This window comes from Pimephales promelas, chromosome 24, assembly GCF_988280905.1.
Source record: "Pimephales promelas chromosome 24, fPimPro1.hap1.1, whole genome shotgun sequence".
NCBI lineage: Eukaryota > Metazoa > Chordata > Actinopteri > Cypriniformes > Leuciscidae > Pimephales > Pimephales promelas.
Window position 1 is genome coordinate 17,184,806 of NC_142792.1, and position 22,529 is coordinate 17,207,334.

The 22,529-nt window shown below is 36.4% G+C and overlaps 1 protein-coding gene and 1 long non-coding RNA gene across 6 annotated transcripts; one reads left to right on the forward strand and one right to left on the reverse strand.

The window, feature by feature from the left end:
* Positions 1-304: 304 nt before the first annotated feature.
* On the reverse strand, positions 305-21,963 carry pfkfb3 (6-phosphofructo-2-kinase/fructose-2,6-biphosphatase 3). 3 transcript variants are annotated; one of them, XM_039668547.2, is made up of 16 exons: positions 21,638-21,963; positions 15,822-15,950; positions 15,631-15,727; positions 14,706-14,772; positions 14,560-14,634; positions 14,422-14,478; positions 14,049-14,173; positions 6,364-6,571; positions 5,979-6,125; positions 5,793-5,897; positions 5,583-5,712; positions 3,911-3,973; positions 3,747-3,811; positions 3,488-3,667; positions 3,331-3,353; positions 305-1,701 (listed from the first exon to the last, which is right to left on the reverse strand). In XM_039668547.2, the coding sequence occupies exons 1-16, from the start codon at positions 21,717-21,719 to the stop codon at positions 1,695-1,697; spliced, it is 1,560 nt and encodes a 519-aa protein (XP_039524481.1). In that variant the 5' UTR covers positions 21,720-21,963; the 3' UTR covers positions 305-1,694. The 3 variants fall into 3 exon arrangements, with proteins under 3 accessions (XP_039524481.1, XP_039524480.2, XP_039524479.1); XM_039668545.2 differs by lacking the exon at positions 305-1,701 and adding an exon at positions 2,182-2,725 and having other exon boundaries at positions 21,638-21,752; XM_039668546.2 differs by lacking the exon at positions 3,331-3,353 and having other exon boundaries at positions 21,638-21,962.
* On the forward strand, positions 17,973-21,180 carry LOC148965198 (uncharacterized). 3 transcript variants are annotated; one of them, XR_016150150.1, is made up of 5 exons: positions 17,973-18,417; positions 18,835-18,914; positions 19,164-19,241; positions 19,995-20,055; positions 20,328-21,180. It is a non-coding gene; the product is annotated as an uncharacterized LOC148965198 (long non-coding RNA). The 3 variants fall into 3 exon arrangements; XR_016150149.1 differs by lacking the exon at positions 17,973-18,417 and adding an exon at positions 19,374-19,425 and having other exon boundaries at positions 18,667-18,914; XR_016150148.1 differs by lacking the exon at positions 17,973-18,417 and having other exon boundaries at positions 18,667-18,914; positions 20,328-21,179.
* Positions 21,964-22,529: the final 566 nt, after the last annotated feature.

Here is a 22,529-nt window from a genome sequence, read left to right on the forward strand (position 1 = left end):
GATGCCTTGTGACTAAAGTGACATGTAAATTGCCTCATCTCACACTATAATTTGAATGGTAAATGAAAGGCTGACTGGTTATACAATGAGTTTCCACTGAGGGCAACAGTTACAGCAGGTAAGCAAAGAGCCGAGAGGCCATAAAACAAATAGAGCTCATTTGAAATGAGACGCATGAGGACTGACTGATACTTTGCTACTAAATAAAAACAGATGGGAAACTGTCGCCCTGTATCTGACCATTAATGGAAAAATGTCAAGATAAGGAAATCCAGTTCAGTGAAAACAAATAAAACCCCACAAATTCTCTTTTAGACTGCATGTTTATTGATTCAGTAAATGCATATAAATGATTCACTTTCCTTAAGAAAGAGACAATTAGACTTGAGGATATGCTATACAAACTCAGCAATGAACAAAGTGCTTAATAACAGTCTAGTACAAATAAATAAATATTAATTTACCAAAAAAAGGAAAGATATTACAAAATAAGTTTCAAGTATTAAGAAGCGAACAAATGAATTACCATTTCGAGCCAATGTACAACATTGCACCTATAGGTGTGTTATGAATAGAATACATAGAAACCATACATTTACAGTTAAAGCTGGTACTTAGATTCAAAGAGTTAAAATTATACTCTATTCCTAAAAATTCGAACCGTAATCATTTGAATTACAGGGGTAAATCTGTACACAAATGATCCAATAGGCTACAAGTTTAATCTCTTGTTCAGGCTGAGACATGCTAACAAAAGTAAAACTAAAATATAAAGCTTAATTTCATTCAAATGTATTTTTTAAACATATTTCTCATAGTAGAACGTAAAAAAAGCAAGTCTGGCTTGATCGCTCAAACTCTAGGCACTCTAGGTAGGGAATGAATCAATGAACGGTATAAAAATGTATCTGATATGCGTCACGCCATAAAATACATTAATTACAAACAACAAATATAAACACTGTTTTACTCTGTCCCATCCAAAGATGCATAAAACACCCTGTTTTTATAACCTCGCACAGTGACCTTGTCGCCAGGTCTTAGAAACACACACACACAAAAAACACTCACAATCCATTACACAAATCATCTGAAACTGCAGTGGACAACATGAGAACTTTTAAACAGCCTTCAAAACTGCCAGCAGCATAAAAAAATGGTAAGATTCATTGTTTTGCAGCATATCTTTGAAAGTGAGTGCAGAATAGACATAAATCAGCCCGCAAGCATCTGCAGGAGATCTTTGGTCTGTTTTAGTGTCATCCTTTAAAGTTTAGGGCATCAGTGTTTCAAAAAAACTAGCCGAGACTAGAATAAAAACATCTACAAGTGGTATCCTGTTACGTAAACAGGGAATAGTGTCCAAAAATGTGAGGGTGGTTGACGACACCACTTAGCCGAATGTTTAATCCCTGCCACTGGGCTCTGATTTCTCTTCATACACAAAACACACATAGAAAACATCAATCTCCATACTGGTACAAACCAAAACAATACGTACATTAATCATGAATTCATAGACGAATAGAAAAACCCAGTTGGCACTCAGTGTCCATTTCTTGGGAGAAGGATGCACACTCCTCTGTGAGAGGAAAAGCAGCTTGGCAGGAAACTCGTCTGCGCTGAGTAAAGCATAGCCGGACAGTGTCACAGGCAGAGCTGAGGGGGTTCGTGGCACTCTATAGAGCATTTTTTCAGGTTCTGCGGGAAAAAAAAATGATGCAGAACATTCGGTTAATGACTGAACAGTTGGCCTACTCAAGCTAGCAGCTAGCCAGCTAATAGCATTTAGCAATTAGCATAACAGAAACTTGCTATTATTGTTAAACCTAAAACCGTATTCTGGACAAATGAGGGCAAAATAGCTTGATTTATTTCTAACTGGCTATTTTTGACTTGGCTACTTTTCCTAAGTTTGCCTCCTGGTGAAAAAAAACCCCTCCTTAATCTTGTATTTGGGTCAAAAATGGGCACCCATAGAAATGAATGGGAAAAACGGTAATTTAGAGCATTCTAAAATAAGCCAAAATAAGACACCAGGTGACAGCAGAGTCACTTCATCTTTAGGTTTTTTAGCTCTAAGAACTTATTGGAATGATATTTTAATGTAGTTAAAAAAAATAAAACATAAAAATAAGCATAATTTACAAAGAAAATATGGTACTTTTTGAAGTAAATAAATTCAAAAACACCCCCAAAATAAAAAAAAAAAACACCATAAATGGATAGACAAAACTTTATCGAAGACAGTGATATAACATTTATAATAAATAAAAATTAGGATCACACCCGAGTCCTCTATGCCCACATTTGTCCACAATTACAGATGTGAATACGGTTTGAGGGTTACATGGAATCTGCACGCTCACATATTTTCATTGAATTCGAACAATGAATGCAAGCTCTACATATTTTACACGCCTTTTGCATTTGTTTATTGAATATTTGACCTTGTTTACACCTGGTATTTTGTAATTGACATGTTTCGGATGGTTAGCAAGCACTAAATGTAAGTACCAAATGTTAATACCAGTTATAAACAGGGCTCATGTAACACATTTTACCACATTCAGATGTATTCCTCAGGATTTCTGTAGATTTACTCCCAAAATCAATTCTTATTCACAAATTGCTCAACTAACTACTCTACATTATTAGGTTCTGTGAGTATTACCTCTGAAAGAGCAGCACTGAAACCACTTGTAGGTAATGTAAAAAAGTGCGTCTTTAAGCATGGAAAAGATGAGCAAGAGACAGACTGTGACCATTTGTAGAACAAATGAGAAAGCTATACTATCAACATAGAAATATGAAGTGTGTAACTACTGTGCTTGTGTACATTTACCACCATTTAAGGACACATATTGTAAGATTACAGCATAATCAGTTGTTTAACGTGGCCATTTTCCACCCTCTCTCTAAAATAAACAAGATTGCTACTGTACCTTTAAGACTTATATATGCAAATAAGGTTGGTTATGATTGGCTAATCTTTATACCATGGTTCACAATAACGTCAGGGCAGGCCAAGTTGTAAAATACTGAACGAATAGGTCATGTTAATGAACTTGTGACGTCAGAATCACAAAGATTTCTGATTGGCCCTTTTTGCAGTGTAGTTTCAGAAAATAACTACTGTAGTTTGATTGGATGCCAACAACGAAAGATAATGAATAAAATAATGACACACCCATGTAAGAAAAATCCATTATACTTTATGGCCCATTTAAAGATGTGAAAGCATGTGCAAGTATACGAAAGTCAAGTTGGACAGGTTCGACGAGGTGAGATTGTTTAAAGAAGAAAGAAACAGAGATAGGAAATACTTACAGACAAGCTTCACTAAGCCAGTGCTGTGGCACATAAAGGTGAAAGAGGAAGCATAAAGGAAACAGTGAAGCATGACATGATTAATATGTCACTATGGGGTTATGAGAGTGAAGATATGACACAGGTTATAGATCTATGAGCAGTAACTCTGGCTGACCTGTGTGGACAGAGCGAGTGTGGTGTGTGATGTTGAACACAGGGTCAGTTGGGCGGGCGTCACTTCTCTGATGATCGGGTCATCTAGACCGTCAATGCGAGGCTTTTTATTGGGTTCAGGGCTGGTGAGAGGGGTCACACTGTTTCTCCTTATCAGAGTGCCCGGGCCTCTCTTCACCTCCTAGTGAGAGAGAGAGAGAATACATCAGAAGCTGAAATGGTACAGCTTTTGTGTGTCAAGTGTGTGAGTTTGTGCTTACCTCTGGTCTGTCTCTATGCGTGTTCACTGCCTCCACATTCAGACAGATAGATTCAACCTTGCACCCTTTAAAATACCAAAAGTAACACTATTAGTTAGCGTTATACTTTTCAATATTATTCAGATTAGAAATGTCAGAGATAATAAGTTAAAAAAAAATCTTACCATAAGCCACTGGGGTCAGCTTCAGGACTGTGTGGAGTGGACACTTCAGGTACGGCATCTCATCTGCCAACAGGAAATGAAAGGTTAGTATGATTGCACTTTGGTCACACTTTAGAATAGGGTTCAATTCTCACTATTAAAGGGATACTCCACTTTTTTTGGAAATGGGCTCATTTTACCTCTCCCCCAGAGTTAAACAGTTGCGTTTTACCGTTTTCGAATGTATTCAGCTGATTTTTTCGATATGAAGAGTTCAGATGCAAAAGCCTCTGAGTGCCATTTGAAATTTTCTTCTAGAATGATCATTTTTATCAAGCTTGTATATTTAAGTTCAATCATTTCACTTAAATGGCAATGATAATTACCTATTAATTGTTATTTAAGTGAAATGACTGAACTTAAATATACAAGTTTGATCAAAATCATCATTAAAGAAGAAAATTTCAAATGGCATTTAGAGGCTTTTGCATCTGAACTCTTCATATTTAGAAGAATATCAGTAACCAGACAGTTTCTGGTCTCGTTGACTTCCATAGTATATTTTTTTCCCTACTATGGAAGTCAATGGGACCAGAAACTGTCTGGTTACTGATATTCTTCTAAATATCAGAAAATCGACTGAATGGATTTGAAAACGGTAAAACTCAACTGTTTAACTCTGGGGGAGTTGTAAAATTTCCATTTCCAAAAAAAAGTGGAGTATCCCTTTAACTACAACTTAAATAATATGCAACAAGTAATATGCATGCTGATAAGCAACTAGTTCATTGTGAGAATTGGACCCTACTGGGGATCTACTGAGGATGGAAAAGTGTCAGCTGATGAAGATGAGGGGATGAATTTAAAGGGATAGTTCACCAAATCTGACTTTTTCTTACAAGAAACACAAATAGAGAGATTTTGATGAATGTTCATGCTGCTCTTTTCCATACTAGGAAAGTTATCGGTGCTGTCACACTCAAAAAAATTCAAATAACAATTCAAGTAGTCCGTATGACTCCTGGGCTGGTTAAACAAAATGCTTAGACTAGTCTTTTTCTTCAAGCCTGGTCATAACAGCTACATAAAAATGTAGATCGCCCTAATTTGAATCTGAAAAAATAAGTCTAATTACCCCTTGGCTCACTGCTAGTTGGTCGGCCTAGTTCTCAGGACGTGGTTTATGTTTATGCAACTGGCCCCTGAAGTCATATAATAGCTTTATCAATTGAAGTTGTTTTTCAGAAAAAAACAACAACAACATTTTTTAACATTTTAATTACATTTTTTGTGTTTTATGTTGTCATGCTTTAAAGTACACACATTTTGATGTGACTAACATACTAAAGTTCTTGATTATCATTTGAACTACAGTGTTACATTTGAAGTTAATATATTTGAAATGCTCTAAATAGCAACTTCATCGCAAATGTACATGACACACACGTTTCGATAGAGATGACATTAAAGTACATTTTCGCAGTGAACCTACAAATGCTTTCAGAAGTCATTTGGACTGCTCAACAGCACTCCCTTTCTCTTCAACTTCCACTTCCATTAGTGTGAAAAACAGTGTGTGGGACAATATGCTGAACGTCTCCTATTGTGTTCCATTGAAGAAAGAAAGTCTTATGAGTTTGGAATGACTTTTTGGTAAGTATTTCTGCACGATCTATTGATTTAACGATCTCACCTGCACTTTTATCCAGGAAGTAGGCGAGTAGGCAGCGCATCACAGCCTGGTGACAGATGACAAGAACGTTCTCCTGTCGTTCCAGCTCCATGATCAATGGTTCCACCCGCTGAACCAAGTCCTGATATGACTGGGGAAACATGCGTTTAATTAAAGCACACATTCTTCAGTATTGTCATATTGAAATAAAGGCGTTTCATCTGTTTGTACCTCTCCGGAAGGGTAGCGGTAGTAGTATTTGTCCTGATCTCTCAGAGCAAACTCTTCCGGAAACCTCTCCCTTACTTCTTCATAGGTCATCTCCTCACACATACCCTGCAGACACCATACACACGTTTAACGGGAATGGAAATCGAGCGACGTAGCCCCAAAAACCAAACCAGACTGAAAACGTACCGCATCGATCTCATTCAGGCCTTTCCATTGCTCGTACGGCACGTTGAGGGCCTCGGCCGTTTGGATACTACGACGCAGATGGCTCGTCCAAACCTTCAAGTCCTGCAAGTTCTGCTCCTCCACAAAGTTAGCAAGAGCTCCTGCAAACTACAGAGCGGGACGATTTATTATTCAAGGGAGTTTGGACAAATTGGACACATGGGTAATTTAGCACTCTGTACTAGAACACACTGTTTTTAAACTTTACAAATACCATCCTTGGCACCAAACTCAGCTTCATGGCGGTTTATGAAGCTATATTTCATTTTATAATGAGGCAAGGGCTATTTAAAAGTAATCGTACTGCGTCATGTTAATTCTTTTCCGAGATTTAAGAGCATGGTACCTTTCGTCCACGTGCAGACAGCCCAGAGTCTCCGCCAAGTCGGCCCTGCAAGTTGTGTTGGCTCTCGCCGTGACGGCACAAATAAATAGACCGCGGCTGCACGTGGATGTTCATCAGGTAGTAGACGATCCTGCTCTGGATGTGGTCTTGAATATGGTTGACCAGGAATCTGCGACCGACGTCTATCACTTTGATGAACGACAAATTCCTGAGGATAATCAAGGAAAAGTGGTTAAAGGACAACTCCGGAGCAAAATGAACCTTTGGTCTAATTACACACATTGTTACCTAGTCAACCGTTGTCTGAGATTTGTTTTCATGAATGCCGAATGTAAATTGTTTTATCTCTAAAAACAGTTTAGCCTATAACGCTTGTATAATGCTAGTATAGGGCATAGAGTAATGACAAATAAAAATCGCTTGTTATTACCACTAACAAGGCTCAAAATAGCCCCCCACCAACACGACAGCATAATAAGAGTCCCCACATTCAAACCGAAGCATTGAGAACTTTGTCAGTGTCCATACAGTTTAATAAGAAGATATTTTATACACACAGTCAACTTCGCGAATACAGGAAGAAGCCATCTTGGAAAAATAGTCTCTACCAGTCGATCTACGAACGCCGATCCAAGTACGGTGGTGAGATGTGAATGAATAAGGTGATAAGGTGAGCGCGAACAGTAGGCTAGATGTACATATTGAAGAGAAGAAAACGGTTCGTGTTTCTTCCGGAAACAACGGGCCATATGAGATTCTGCACAGTTCAGCGCACTTGGATCGGCGTTCGTAGATCGACTGGTAGAGACTATGTTTTAAAGATGGCTTCTTCCTGTATTCGCGAAGTTTTTTTTTTTTTTTTTTTTTTTTTTTTTTATTGAACAATAAGAACAAAACAAAAATAGAATAGAATATACATCTACAGTGGCATTGACAAATACAGGTAAATGAGTATTAAGCAAGGCACATATCACTTAAGGTAAAAGTAAATAAATAAAAATAATTACAATGAAGAGAACAAACATAAAAAAAAAATAAAAAAAAAATAAATAAATAATAAAAAATAAATTACAAAGGGGTCACTTTATTCCTCTTCTAAAAGCTCAAGGTCTCTTATAATTCCAGTCAATTTCTGGGCCTTTTTACTTTTCATACATTCCAAAGCTGGAAAAAAATTACAAATCAATTCTTTTTTAAATACAGAAAAATAAGGTTTAGTTTTCATACATTTGGATTTATGAATAAAAAATTTTCCCAGTATCAACATTACATTAACAAGAAATTCGTTTCTTTTCTCGTTCAATAGTATTCCAAACATAATATGTTTTCTGGCAAAAGTAGGCAGTGATTGAATCTTTGATTCCAACCAATAAGACATATTCTCCCAAAAAATATTTGAAGAAACACAAGAAAAAAAAAGATGATCAGTTGTCTCTATGTCAACTTGACAAAAAGTACAGGCATTTTCTTCAAAATTAAACCGTTGTCTTAAGAATTCACTAGATGGGTATACTCCATTGAATATTTTAAAATGAGTTTCTTTAGCTTTAGGAGCCACTGGAAAACTAATGTACTGTGTTCTCAATTTTTTAACAGCTTGTTTATCATAAGATTGCAAAACACAGTTTTTATATCGAAGTGTCGGATATAATATAGAATTGAAACAAGAGCGGATAAGCTTGTTGGGAATCATTGCTCTGAGGTCATTACCATTGAAGAGAAGGGATGGAAGTTCAAAAGGTCCATCAGGTATGTTGGCAGAAGCATTTTGTACAAAATGTATAAAACTTTTTGGAATGGCATTTAAAACACGCTCAAAAAGTTTGCGATCACATTGTAAATTATATTTAGTACAAAAGTCTTTAAAAGTTAACAATCTCCCATCTTCATCCATCAAATGAAGAACTGACCAGATACCCTTTTCTAGCCACTCAAGAACACATAGAGACTTATATTTAGAAACAATAAATCTATTGTTCCATATTGGGATTTTATGTGGAGAAAAGTTATGGTTATATAATAATTTCCAATATAACAAAATCTGTTGGTGAAAAGACGATAATTTAATTGGCAGTCTGGAAACAGTATAATCGCATCTCAAAAGGAAATCAATTCCACCCAATTTTCTAAATATACCTCTGGGAATGCAAAACCAAAAACTATTCTCATTTGTTATAAAATGTTTAAGCCATTTGATCTTCAACATGCCATTCATACAATAGAAGTCAAAGGCTTGTAATCCACCATTTTCATAATCTTGTACAAGTTGAGCTCTCTTTATATAGTGCACACGTTTTCTCCAAATATAATTGAAATTAATTTGATTAATGGTCTTAATAGCTCTGTTAGAAATAGAGAGACAAGATGCAGGGTAGATACACCTAGAGAGACTCTCCATTTTAGTTAGATAAATCCTTCCAAAGATAGACAAATCCCTCTGCATCCATGCATCAAGCCTGCCTTTGCACTCATCCCATCTATTCCAGACATTTTGCTTTTCCATCATGACTTCATCCTTAGAGATGCTTATGCCTAAATATTTGACAGTCGACTTGATTGGAATATTATATGCAATTTTAAGAGGGCATTCATGTATGGTAATAATTTCACATTTAGCAATATTAAGCTTTAAACCTGAGAATTTAGAAAAATAGTTAACTATCTCAATTACTTTAGGAACCTGGTCAAGACCTTTTAAAAATAGAGTTGTATCGTCAGCCAATTGACTAAGTATGATTTCCTGTCCGAATACATTTAATTTTTCAATACTTGAGTTCTTAATTAAGAGAGCCAACATCTCTGTAGCCAGAATAAACAATGAGGGTGAGATGGGGCAGCCTTGTTTAACTCCTCTCTTGATATCAAATCTGGGTGAAGTACCTGTTGGTAGGGCCACTGAACTATTGGTATTTGTGTAAAATAACTGAATAATGTTACAAAAAACTTCACCAAACCCATACATTTTCAGACATTTAAAAATAAACGAATGTTCTAACATATCGAAGGCTTTGTAAAAGTCTAAAAATAAAATAACCCCATCATCCACTATTTCCTGATTATATTCCAGCAAGTCCAAAACCAAACGAATGTTGTTATGTATAGATCGGCCTCTAATGAATCCAGTTTGTGTCTCCCCGATAATTTTAGATAAACCAAGTTTTAAACGGTTATTATATATGTGGGTTAGTAATTTATAATCAGTGTTTAGCAAAGTTATAGGTCGTAAATTATCCAACAATCTAGGGTCTTTCCCTGGTTTGGGAATAAGTGTGATTAGGCCTTGTCTCATTGAATTAGGCAAAACCGCGGATTTAGTAATTTCCTGAAAAACTGCAAAAAGAAATTCCCTTAATAAATCCCAAAAATGGCGATAAAAATTAGCCGTCATACCATCTGGGCCAGGTGATTTATCCAATGACAGACACATAACAGCAGAATCAAGATCTTCAATTATTAAATCTGCATCACATATCATTTTGAATTGATCATCTATATGAGGGACAAAATTTCCAATTTTTTCAAAGAGGGAATTAGGGTCTAATATTGCAGAGGATGAAGAATACAAATTCTGATAAAAGTTGGCAATTTCTTTAGCTATCAGTTGCGAATTAGAACACTCTGTCCCATTAATAATTAAGGTTTTAACAGAATTTCTTTCTTGCCGTTTTTTTTCCAACCTACAGAAATAAGCAGAGTTTTTCTCCCCTTTTTCCATCCACTTGGCTCTTGATCTAATGTACGCTCCCTTAGCTTTCCTCATATAGATTTCATCCAACTCTGCTTGCAAAAGTAACAATCTTGATCTATCATCCTCCGTTAAAATTGATTTGTTAGAATATTCATTTATTTCTTTAATAACAGAGATCTCTTTTAAATTATATGATTTTTTTAACTGTTTACTGTAAGAGATAGATAACTGTCGAACTTTGTATTTAAAGAATTCCCATTTACTTGTCCAGGAAACCAGGCTGTTATCATTCAAAATATTTAAAACAGTATCTTTAACCAGTTTTGTATAATCTTCATTTCCGAGAAGGTTAGAGTTAAACTTCCAATAACCCTTATTACGGAAAGGTTTATTTGTATGATATATCATCAATTCAATTGAACAGTGATCTGTTAGGGGAGCTGCCGATATACTAGATATAGTTTGATAAGGTAAAAAACTATGAGAAATTAACCAAAAATCAATTCGGGACTTGCAAGAAGCATCAGGTTTAAACCAAGTAAACTGTCTTAGAGAGGGGTTTGACTCACGCCAGGGATCTATTAAACCTTGATTATTACAAAAGTTTGATAACAATGAATTGTAATGATTTACATTATATTTAGTTGGCGACCTATCCAACCACTCATCATACACCATGTTGAAGTCACCACCCAATATAATAAGATCAGTCGCATACTTTGTTTTCAATTCCTCTAATATCAGTGACATTTCTGAAATTAACGATTTGTTTTGGGATAAATTATTATAACCATACACATTTCCTAAGACAATGTAACAATTTTCGATTTTTTGAACACAAAATAACCAATGTCCATCCAAGCTAGATTTTGACTCAACAAGTTTCCCTGGAAAGTTGTTAAACAGAAAAGCAACACCTCCTGAGCGAGTTGTGCCATGAGCAAATAAAACTGGTTCACCCCACTGATTAGACCAAAAAGTACGATCACTGCCACATGAATGAGTTTCCTGCAAAAGAACACATTGGGCTTTTCTTTCTTTACAAAACAAAAATGTAGCTTTTCTTTTTGTATTGTCTCTTAGACCCCTAACATTTAGTGAAAGAAAAGAAATGCAGCTATTAAGTTTAAACATAGAACAAAAAAAAAAATAAAAATAAATAAATAACCGTGTTAACAAAACACCTTTAACAACCCTACTGGGGACAGAAAAACTCTGGTTAATTAGGATTTAACACAAAATCAAACAAAATAATATGGACTGATGCTCTGGCAGATAAGTTTCATATTCAGCTCTTATAACTTACAGCCTCTTTATTGTTTCATGGCAGTAATCAGCCCACGCTTTGATTAGTAGTTGAGATTAAACGGCCGTCGATGTATCCCAAAGGACCGCGATAGTACGCCTTCTTTCCGGCACTTCTGGCTTCTTGGATGAGCGGCCAAAGAGCTGCACGAGCACTCCGGTCCTCTGCTGACAGATCCTCCGCGAACCTTATTCCACGTTCAGTGCACAGCTGCGAGTTCTTTGTAATCTTCCAGAATTCGTCTCTGTATTTACGCATGGTGAACTGAACGATCATTTGACGGTGTCTTCCACTCTCTCTTTTTCCAATCCGGTGAACTGAGTCAACGACATCTTCCAACTTCTGTGCCAGATGTGGGGCTATGGTACCCAAGAGATCAGTCACCTCTTTCCGTGCATCCTCGTCAACATGCTCTTTCATCCCTTTAATACGAAGATTCCATCTCCGCTTATAACGCTCAAGCTCGGACGTTTTCAACCTTAAATCCTCATTAGACTTCTCGAGAACTGCGGTTTTCTTTTCCAAGACGGCATATTTTTGCTTGTATTCTTTAATCTCCGCTGCATTAAACTCTACTGCTTTGGAGATGTTCACAATCATGATGCTGTTTTGTTTTATTTTGTCTGCGATTTCTTCCAGCGTTCTATCTTGAGAGTCGAATCTTGTCTTTAAGGAGTTAATCGCCTGCAGCAAGGCTGCATTGGAGATTTCACATTCGTCTGGTTTTACCTTTTTTTGAGGCGTTTTGGTTGGAGTGATGTGAGAAGCATCCCGTCGTTTTTCCTTTGGGTTCTCTCGTCCGTAGTTATGATCCATTTCCATGGGTACACTTTGGGCTCTGTTTGCTGAATGGGCCATGTTCTCGTCAAAGTTTATTCTTTCAATTTAGAGCGTATCAAAAACAATAGTAAAAGTAATAGTACTACGTTTAATTTGTCACTTAAGTTTCTGAGACTGATTTATGAGAAGGTGGCAATAAAAAGTATAAGTTGAAATAGTTCTGCCAGAGCTCAGCAAAACACGTGCGCCTAGCTCGCCATCTTGCCGGAAGTCCTGTATTCGCGAAGTTGACTGTGTGTAGTGATGGCAAAATGAGGCTTCCTGAACCACTGAGACCTCGCAGCCCATTGCTTCACTCAAAGGTTCATTACTCGAAGCTTCATTCAGTATTGCTCACTAGTGACACCTAGCTACTGTGCAAAGAAATAGCAAACAAATTATTTAATTCTGAAGCGATGACCTGAGCAGACTTATGATGTCCCCTGTCCTGTTTTATTTTATTTTTTTCTTCTCACTGTTAATGTCTGTAACCCTTCATTTGCAATAATACAAATACCTGAGCAGACATTTGTCCATTGCCTGGGAATAAAATAAAATATGTATATTCTGTCTGAACTTACTTCTACAGAGACAACTCTCTCTCTCTCTCTCTCTCTCTCTCTCTCTCTCTCTCTCTCTCTCTCTCTCTCTCTCTCTCTCTCTCTCTCTCTCTCTTGGATAGTGACAGTATGAACAATAAAAGTTACACTGTTGAGTGCAGTGCTTATGGTGGAGGGAGTGTAATAAAGTAAAGTGCAACAGAAAAAAGTGTGGTGTGGTAAAGGTTAAGAATTGTTTCTGGTGATTTTGTGTATTGAACTGTTACTATTTTTGTGCTGTGTTGTGCTTATGGGACTGGGGACGTAGAGGACCGAAGGAAGGATTAGAAATTATTTTTATTGAGGAACAGAATTTTTTCAAGTGTGTTCAGGCTTAGACATTAAATATTATACAGCCATATAGTGAGGATTATTAGCTATATCAAGACAGTAAAATAATAATAAGCTCTTTCTTGCTGGCTACATTACAAGAAAAAAGGATTAGGTCACAAAAATCAAACAATTCCAAAAGGGCAATCTAAATCAAAAACCAGTCGAAATCCAAAGCAATCAAAATCTTCTCTAATTAATATAACAATACTATAATATAGCTATAATTAATACTAACAATAAACTATAACTAATCTAACCTAATAATGTAATAATATACAGCCCTAACACATATATTGCACAATAACGACGATGAAACATCTCTCTAACTCTGACTCCCTGACGCTACTTCAACTGATTCAATTACTCCTGACAACACCCACAAGGTGGCGCGAGATTCGAACAAACGACACTCAGACCGAACCGATGACGTTTTCACACAAACCGAGGCCTCGTTTGTCATCAGTCACGTGATTTTCACGTTAACAACACAAGCCTCGAATCGCGGCTTCATCTGGCACGCCCCTTTTTGCTCGACACAAGCTCCGACGCCTCGCTTCAAATGTCACATCACTAACTGTGTGTATAAAATATCTTCTTATTAAACTGTATGGACACTGACAAAGTTCTCAATGCTTCGGTTTGAATGTAGAGACCCTTATTATGCTGTCGTGTTACTGTGGGGCTATTTTGAGCCTTGTTAGTGGTAATAACAAGCGATTTTTATTTGTCATTACTCAATGCCCTATACTAGCATTATAGGCTAAACTGTTTTTAGAGATAACACTATTTACATTCGGCAATCATGAAAACAAATCTCAGATAACGGTTGAATAGGTAGCAATATGTAATTAGACCAAAGGTTCATTTTGCGCCGGAGTTGTTCTTTAAGCCTGTGATATTAACGACACAAAGTCAGCACCAAAGAAAGTAGCTAGTGTACCTGTCATATTGGTCAGGGTCAAGCGGCTGATAGTTCACTCTGTAACACTCAATTCTTTTCTTAAAGTCCTCCACGGCATCCATCTTGTTGCAATCTTGGTAGTCAGGACATGACACCTTCACTTCCTGTTTAGGGATTACAGTAATATTCAGAGGTTTTGCAAACTTTCTATGCAAAAAGGCTTTGATTATTACTAGTTCTCACTCAAAATACATACACACTAAAAATTGCTGGGTTGTTTTAACCCAACTTTGGGTCAGATATGGACAAACCCTGCCATTTTTTGATTACATTTTTAACTCAGCGTTTGGGTTAAAACAACCCACCATTTTTAGAGTGTATAAGACTAAACAATCTTTATGTTACGACTCACCAAAATATTACAGGCGATTACATTCGGGTCCTCACAAACAGACTCGATGAAGAAAATCTGCAAAGTACATTTGTATTAGTGGTCTTCTTCATCAGTGTTATTGTCCTCAAAAACAATCTTCCAGAGAATACGACTGACCTTGAAGCCATTTTTGGCACCAAACTCCAGGATTATATCCCGCCGCTCTCTGGTTGTGTTTGTAGCGTCAAAAACCTGTGGAAAGATACGGCGGTGATGATCTACTCGTCTTTTAGTGCGTCTAAGATGTTTATGCAGATACTTACAGCCACTTGACCTTCCTCTTCAGTGAGATAGATCTTGACATCTCTCAGAGCAGCCAAAGCACACTGCCTGGGGACAAAACAACATGAAATTAGTCTAGAAATCCATTTATATATGGATTACTCAGTTTATATTACTCATATATATTATGGCTGTCAAACGATTAATCGCGATTAATCGCATCCAAATTAAAAGTTTGTGTTGACATAATATACTGTATGTGGGTGCACTGTGTATAATTATTTTATAAATATAAATACACACACATTCTTGTATATATTTAAGAAATATTTTCATGTATATAGATTTATATATAATATATATAAATATAAATATTTTATTTTATTTATAAATAATATTTTTTTTCTTAAATATACAAGCATGTGTGTGTATTTATATATATAAAAAAATTATACACAGTGCACCCACATACAGTATATTATGTCAACACAAACTTTTAATTTGGATGCAATTAATCATTTGACAACCCTAATATATATATCCATAAAAATAGTGCTGGGCAACGATTAATCGCGATTAATCGCATCCAAAATAAAAGTTTCTGTTTACATAATTCAAGTGTGTGTGGTGCTTATAATTATTTTGTATATATAAATGCACACACAAACATGTATATATTTAAGAAATATGTGCATGATATTGTATGTATATTTATACATAATTTAGATTATATATAAATACTAATATTTTATATAAAGAACACATTTTTTCTTAAATATATACGTGCATGTGTGTGCATTTATATATACAAAATAAATATAAGCACCACACACACATGTATTATGTAGACACAAACTTTTATTTTGCTTTTTGGATGCGATTAATCGCGATTAATCGTTGCCCAGCACTACTATACATCAATAAATGATTTGAAGAATTGTGTATAGTACGGCGTTGTGTACTCACTGTCGAATTTTTACGGCATCCTCATTGTCGGATTTGAAGAAGTCGTAGGAGCTGAAGTGTTTCACCGCTTCTCGACGATACTCGCCAACGTTAAAGACTACAAATACACATAGAATTCACGCAAAATGTTACTATTGTGTTTAGATGAAATAAATGCTTATTGTGATATATTTTTAGGTGTGATTTTGTACCTTTTGTGGGAATACCAATCCAGTTGAGGTAGCGTGTGAGTTTCCTTGAGATGTAGGTTTTGCCCCGAGCAGGAAGCCCGACCATCACGATCACCGTAGGAGGGTTTGCCAAGTGGGGTCCTCCGTGTGCTAATATACAAAGAAGTGAAATACATGGTCACACTTGGCTGGAAAAACAGAAATCCCATTAGCCTGAGAGTTTTAAAGGGTATGGACACATTTTTCTTTCAAATCTCACTCCAGTGGTTGCCTTGATTTCTCTTCACGTGCCTGGGAACCTGTCAGCGACCCTCTTCGCCAGCCAATCGAACAACACGGGCCATGTGCGCACAGAAGCATTTTAAAAACTAAACATTTACTACACTTAAATGCACGTGCACATTCCACGCCGCCTGCAGAAAGACGTTAACTGACGTCAGACCGAGATAAGTCTCACTTTCGCGTACACACACAGACATATAAATCCTCTGGAAAGTAAATGTTTGTGAGCATGTCTTATGTTTAATGGAAATTGCCACAAAAAATATATGTATTTACGCAGTCGTGCATTAGGCTAGGATTCAAGCAATTTCGTATATTTTGATTGTGTTTCTACTTCATCATATCATTTATGGCTTAGAGTGATCCCTAGCATGGAGAGGGGGAAAGGACACAGCTGTTTTTCCTCAATGACTTGTTGATGTCCATTGGCAGGTGGCCACGTGAATGGGCAGCGTGAACCAGAGGAGTCGGGGTTAATCCTTCAGAACGTCCTTAAGAAGATCCTCAAACTCAGCTCAGTCAGCAGAGACAATGATCTTATTAGGCTTTTGTCCACGTACTCTGACCGGACAGAAACTGCTCATGTTTAGGTCATGATTCACACCAGAATTAAAAGAAAATTGCATTCATATTTGAAGCCTACTTTCGGAGATACTAACATTTACGCAAGCATAGACATGGACATGGACACTAACATGTTATTTGACAGCTAAAGTTATTAAATTAACGAAATTTAAGTTGTGTGTGTGCCTACTTAATTATATTTTGGTGACAAATTTGTACCCAGAAGTGACCAAAACTTAACAAATCTCCAAAAACCTCCCTTTAGGGATGTTATCAGTAAATGGTATAAAATTTAAAGTCAGGGTTTTTTTTGGGTTTTTTTTTAATGTAATGTAAAGATGCAAAAAGTTTTCTGTGATGGGTAGATTTAGGGGTCGGGTTAGTGTAAGGGGATACTATTTAGATAAACCATTTAGTAAACATGTGAGTGTGTGTGTGTTTATAATTTTCTTTATGTTCTCATTATATTCTGCAATATATTGTAAAACATATATATAGCACTGTTTTGAATCCTTTTTTAATTTTAGATTAAAATCTGCATGAATTCAAGGCAATACAAAAATACTACCATGCCAAATAAATACTTGTACACTATATCATTAAATAACTGATTAAAATCCGATTGTTTTGAATAATGAAAATGCTAATTAAATGAAATGCTATATTATATTATTATTTAGACTCAGAGAAATAGAGCTCAAATTATTATTATCATACTTCTTGTAATTGTTCACTTTCACACATCCACACATATTGCAGCAAATGATGCCTAAGCCCACAGTGATATCATTGACGCAGCAGATATTAAAAAACACTTGTAATGACTAATTCATAAGCACCCAGCAAACATTGGTCCGACGGCGACGTCGTGTCCCTGGCCAAAAATAGTTGCGGCCAGGACGTCATAAATCGGTAAAAATATGTAACACAGAAAATTTCCTAAAAATGCATTCAGTTGCATTTGTACATGTCTACAGTTGCATGCATAATAGTTATTTTAAGTTTTAGGTACGTGTAGTTATATACAGTTTATCGGGTGAAAGGACGTCACTTGGCGACGTCTTTTACACGTGCATTTATAGTCCATCATGACCCTCCATGAAATCCTTGTTAAATATGCAAAAGCTGCGCTTAATCCTCGCATGGTTTATACCGCAATAATTAATGTAATTGCCGAAGTAGTTTTTAAGAGGTTGTGAAGACGTCCAATGGCGTCCTTTACACGTCTAGTCTGGCTGTGAATATACGTCCACTGGCGTCTTTTGCACGTCTAGTCTAGCCGGACAGAAAACAATTGTCAGGAATTATCTTTATGAAATGATTTGTATACAATGTAAATTATAATCACAAAATGCCCAGTGTAGTCAAGTGATTGCAAAGCCACTGCATTTATTCATGTTGTGGATCAGTTTTAAGTTGACGTCCAGTAGGTGACGTCCTTTACACGTGCATTTATAGTCCGTCGTGACCCGCTATGAAATCCTTATGAAATATGAAAAAGCAATTATGCTTACACCTTGGCTGATATTGCAGTAAATAATTTAAATGCCCCAAATAGTTTTTACCAGGTTCTGAAGTACAATTACGTCCTCAACCTTTACCGAGATTTGATAACAAATCCCGCGATATGATTGATTATCTCGCGATAAAGCAACTACGCAGCCAATTTCCTGTTTTTTCTTCTTCAACCACGACGAGGCGAGAAGGACTTGATGGTCGGGGGCAATTTGTTGTACAAAAAGTTGACGAACTACTACAAATCTGCTGTTTGGTAAGTACATTTTGTATTATTTTATAAATGTGATTTGAGTTTTGTAATTGGACTCAGGAACCGGAATAAATGATGCGTACACTTTCAACTGAAAGGTTTGAGTTTGGATAAAATTAATTTGGCAGAATTTCAGATTGCGACCATTTCTCCGCCGGTGAGACCAGATTTTGTTATAAGTCGCGCTTACGCGACAGCAACGTTGCAAAAGAGGAACGAATCTGCGAATCGAAAGCGGAACGAATATTGCGCTACTCCTGCACGGACCCTTTATTGGTTCGGACCATTAAGGATCTTTCATAATATTTCAGGTCCAAGTCAGGTTATGTTTTCCATAAGTGTTAACATAATATCCCAAAACGGCTCTGTGATTGACTGTGTTTATATCTTACACTACAATAAAATTAACTTTTTGTGCAGGTGAGGTAATGCACAATGAAAATAGGCACATATCTGGATGGAGACTATCTGATTCCTCAACCATGGCCTCAGCTTTAAATGTAAAGTATTGACTGTACATTTTTGCACATTTGATTATAAATACTGTCTGTATGCAAAGAATAAATCTTATGTTTTTGATAATATTTGGAATGTAATGTGAGTGTATTATTGTCACTTAGAAGACAGTTAATGTACTCTCTATAAGGCAGTTTTCCAGTTTTGCTCTGTTACAAGTCTCTAACCATACTCTAAAGATTACCAATTTTGTGATCACTTTTGTGAATTTTATTTTTCAATTTGTCTTTCAGGGTGACATAACGAACAGCCATCTGTCAGACGTAGAATTCAGGAATCCTTCTCCAGGCCATCTGGCAGAACCGAAAGAGGCATGGCATTTTTCTTGTTTTATGTCCTTCACAAAGTTTTGTTTGTTTGTTTTGTAATGGTGTTTGTTTATTGATTAAGGTGTCTTTACTTACTTAAAATATTTTTCACCCATTTGTTTTTAATGTCTATAGTCACCAGTTCCAAATTCTGCATTATCATCCCTGTCCCAGAGGACACCCCATTGTATGTTAGAACTTTGCTATTTGCATCTTATTTTTTTTTACACAATTTACATTGAATACAAATATAGAGCCTATGTCTGTCATTGCTCAAGAAAAAGCTAAAGTACAGCCAGCTAATTTCATAGTATCTAAGTCATTATTACACTGTTAAGTGAACATTTGAACTGCAGTCTTATTACACAATTTAAAATTTGCGCAGACCAGGTGTAGCCAACCCTGGTCCCCGAGAGCCACTACCCTGCTTGTTTTCCAACTATTCCTGCCCTTGCAGCTTCTGAAAACACACCTAATCCGTTAATAGTCAGCACTCAGCAGTAGGACAGGGATAGTTTGGAAATAGCAGGAGTGAGGCTCTCGAGGACCAGGGTTGGCTACCTTAGATTTAGTCATTATGAATGATCATTATATGGCTACAATAGTTTACTAGGTAGAATTGGATAACAATATGTCTAAATCCTTGCTACATCCACAAAGTAGGCCTAGTTAAAATAAAACAATATTGTTTACTGTTTTTTTTTTTAATTTATTAAACTACTCTCTTATTTAAGTCTGTTATGTTTTCATGAACAGAATTTCCTAATGTTGTCTTGCCTCTTGACCGCTGCATTCGGGAGAGAACACAGAAGTGAGGGTATGTACGTTAATGTTTTTTTCCAGCCATGGGGTTGTCCTATCCAAAACTGAATTTACATTTTACAAATATTTATTTAATACATCTCTTGTTCCTTAATGTAATTTTATTTTAATTATTTCACTCTTCAAACGCATTTAGTCCAGAACATCTTTTATTGGCATAAGATTATTATGCAGAAAAATAACATTGCTATTTTCAGACATTTTCAAACACCGTACGTAATTAACCTAAAAATGAGCCTTTTTTTAAACCGCATTCTCTTCCCTCAGATGCTGTGATTGTGACGAGGTGGAGCCCAAACGCCACAGATTAAGATGTTGATGCAGCAATGGCGAACACCTGAAGCACACTCAAGAAGAGCTGGATATAAAAATAGCCATAAACAAAACCAAAACCTTAAAGCCATAAACAAATTTCAAAGACTCTAAATAATTTTATTTATGTCTGTTTAACAGTAATGCAAGACTGAAGTAACTGAAAGTTAGTACTGCCACAGCTCTGACTTCTATTTATCAATGGTGGAATATTTTTAGAACGACTTTTCTGTAATATTATAGAATGTGTTGACTGTTCCTGTACTTTTGTTATATTCTGGTTTGATTAGTGGCTGCTTAACCTTAATGTGAAACTGTCAGAAAATGTCATTGTACTATTTTTATTATTATTATTTTTAGCAGTTTAACAACTGGAAGACATTTCAAATGTAATATTCTCAATAAAATGTTGTTGTAAATTATAACTCTTTTGCTTTTGTCCAGAAGTAATGTGTTGATGTAGACGTGTTTAAACCGTTTTATAGACGTCCAGGTCTGACCGGACCGATTTTGGACCCGTTTTAGAACCTAGTAAAGTTCAGATGTGTAGAAATATCCTGATTGATTGACTTTCACGAACTTATACAATATGGGTGTAATTATTTTATATGCAGGAATATATATAAAAAATAAGCCCATTTAGACGTCCGTGGACGCGCAGAAAAGACGTGCAGTTCACGGCCAGATGACGTCGAAGACGTCGGTTCAACTTCCATTTTGGAACTATTTTTCAACCATGACGGGACGTCTCGGATGGACGTCTTTTCAACGGTCAATAAACGTCAAAATGTTTGCTGGGCATCTGCTATAGTCATCATGCTCACGCCAATCGCAGGTAAATATATTCGACCAATCATAGCCCGAAATGAATGAAAAACGCAATACTCCCACATCCTTCTGTTGAATCCCCATTCAGAGCTTGATTCAATGCACTTTGTCGTCACGTGTACCATTGAGTTAGAAAAGTCTTTACAAAGGCGATGCGCGAGGGTTTCCATGACAACCGAATCACGCGAGGCTCTTAGAATCGAGAATTAAGAATGTGTAGAACCAGCTAACTCTGTTGCCATGGATACCCGATGACTGTCACTGTTTCACTTTATTACATGTAGAGTGCTTTACCGTTGAAAATGATAATGTAAGGTTTTATACATACTAATACCACTACTGATATTAATAGGGCTATCTGCAGAAACATTATGCAGTTTTGTGCTGCTCGCCATTCTTTAATATGAATCAAAAAGTGAAAATAATGTACTACTTACGTATGCGGGGCATTGAAGGTTTGTCATCCTTAGAGGGAATCCAGATTTTTTGGATCCTGTTTTGAGTCAGTTCCCTTGGCATTCCTTTAGGATGGAAAAATATCTGCAAGAAAACTCAAACTGCGGCAGGAAACACCGGCTTCGGGAATTCCCAAAACAATGTAGTTTAGTTTAAAGAAAATAAACCAAAACGTAAGAATTAAGATGCTCTTCTTTTGTATCTCTTCTTCTTTAAAAGCTGTTTGGTTATTTGTATCGGCTTTAAATGTACAACACCACTTCTCTTCGCTTTTCGATAATCTCTCACATCCCGTCTCTCATCTTCTGCGCTTTAAATACGGAACCGGCTACACGCGAGGGTGACATCACTGCGGAGGTGTGTCTATCAGTGAAGCGCGTTCACGTACGCCACCTTCCGGCCAAATGCAAAACATTGGTTAAAATATTTAAAAATAATTATACACATCTGTGCTATTCGTGTTCATCCATGCGTTTTAATAATACGAAAATTATTATTTTGATATAACATTATTGCTTTCTGGATGCTAATAGGCTAATAAAAGGGAAAGAAAGGCATGTGCAGGTTACGCATCGAGTGGGCATCCCCACACATGCCTACGTGAGGGGAGTCACAGCATCAATCCATCAATCTTCAGCCATAAACCCCTGAAATAACAGCAAACACCTTCAAGCAGTAAATCATTGGTTTGCTAGTTGATTTTTTTTTTAATTTATCTTAATAAAAGTGGCTAGTAACAGTCAATTGTAATGGTTAATTCTAAAATTATTCTATTGTATTTCCGTATCTGTAAAAAGGTTGTTAGTTTAACTTATGAATTAAAAAGAAATCAAATCGAATTTTATGTAGCCTAGCAAATTAACGTGTAAATTC

What these genes read in the sequence shown, in the direction of transcription:
- pfkfb3 (XM_039668545.2), bottom strand. Translation starts at nt 21,719, where the DNA reads ATGCCAAGGGAACTGACTCAAAACAGGATCCAAAAAATCTGGATTCCC. An exon ending in ACCTTCAATGCCCCGCATAC is followed by an intron (nt 15,951 to 21,637) that starts GTAAGTAGTACA and finishes TTTGTATATTAG; the next exon opens with CACACGGAGGACCCCACTTG. An exon ending in CACTCGCTCTGTCCACACAG is followed by an intron (nt 3,354 to 3,487) that starts GTCAGCCAGAGT and finishes TATGTGCCACAG; the next exon opens with CACTGGCTTAGTGAAGCTTG.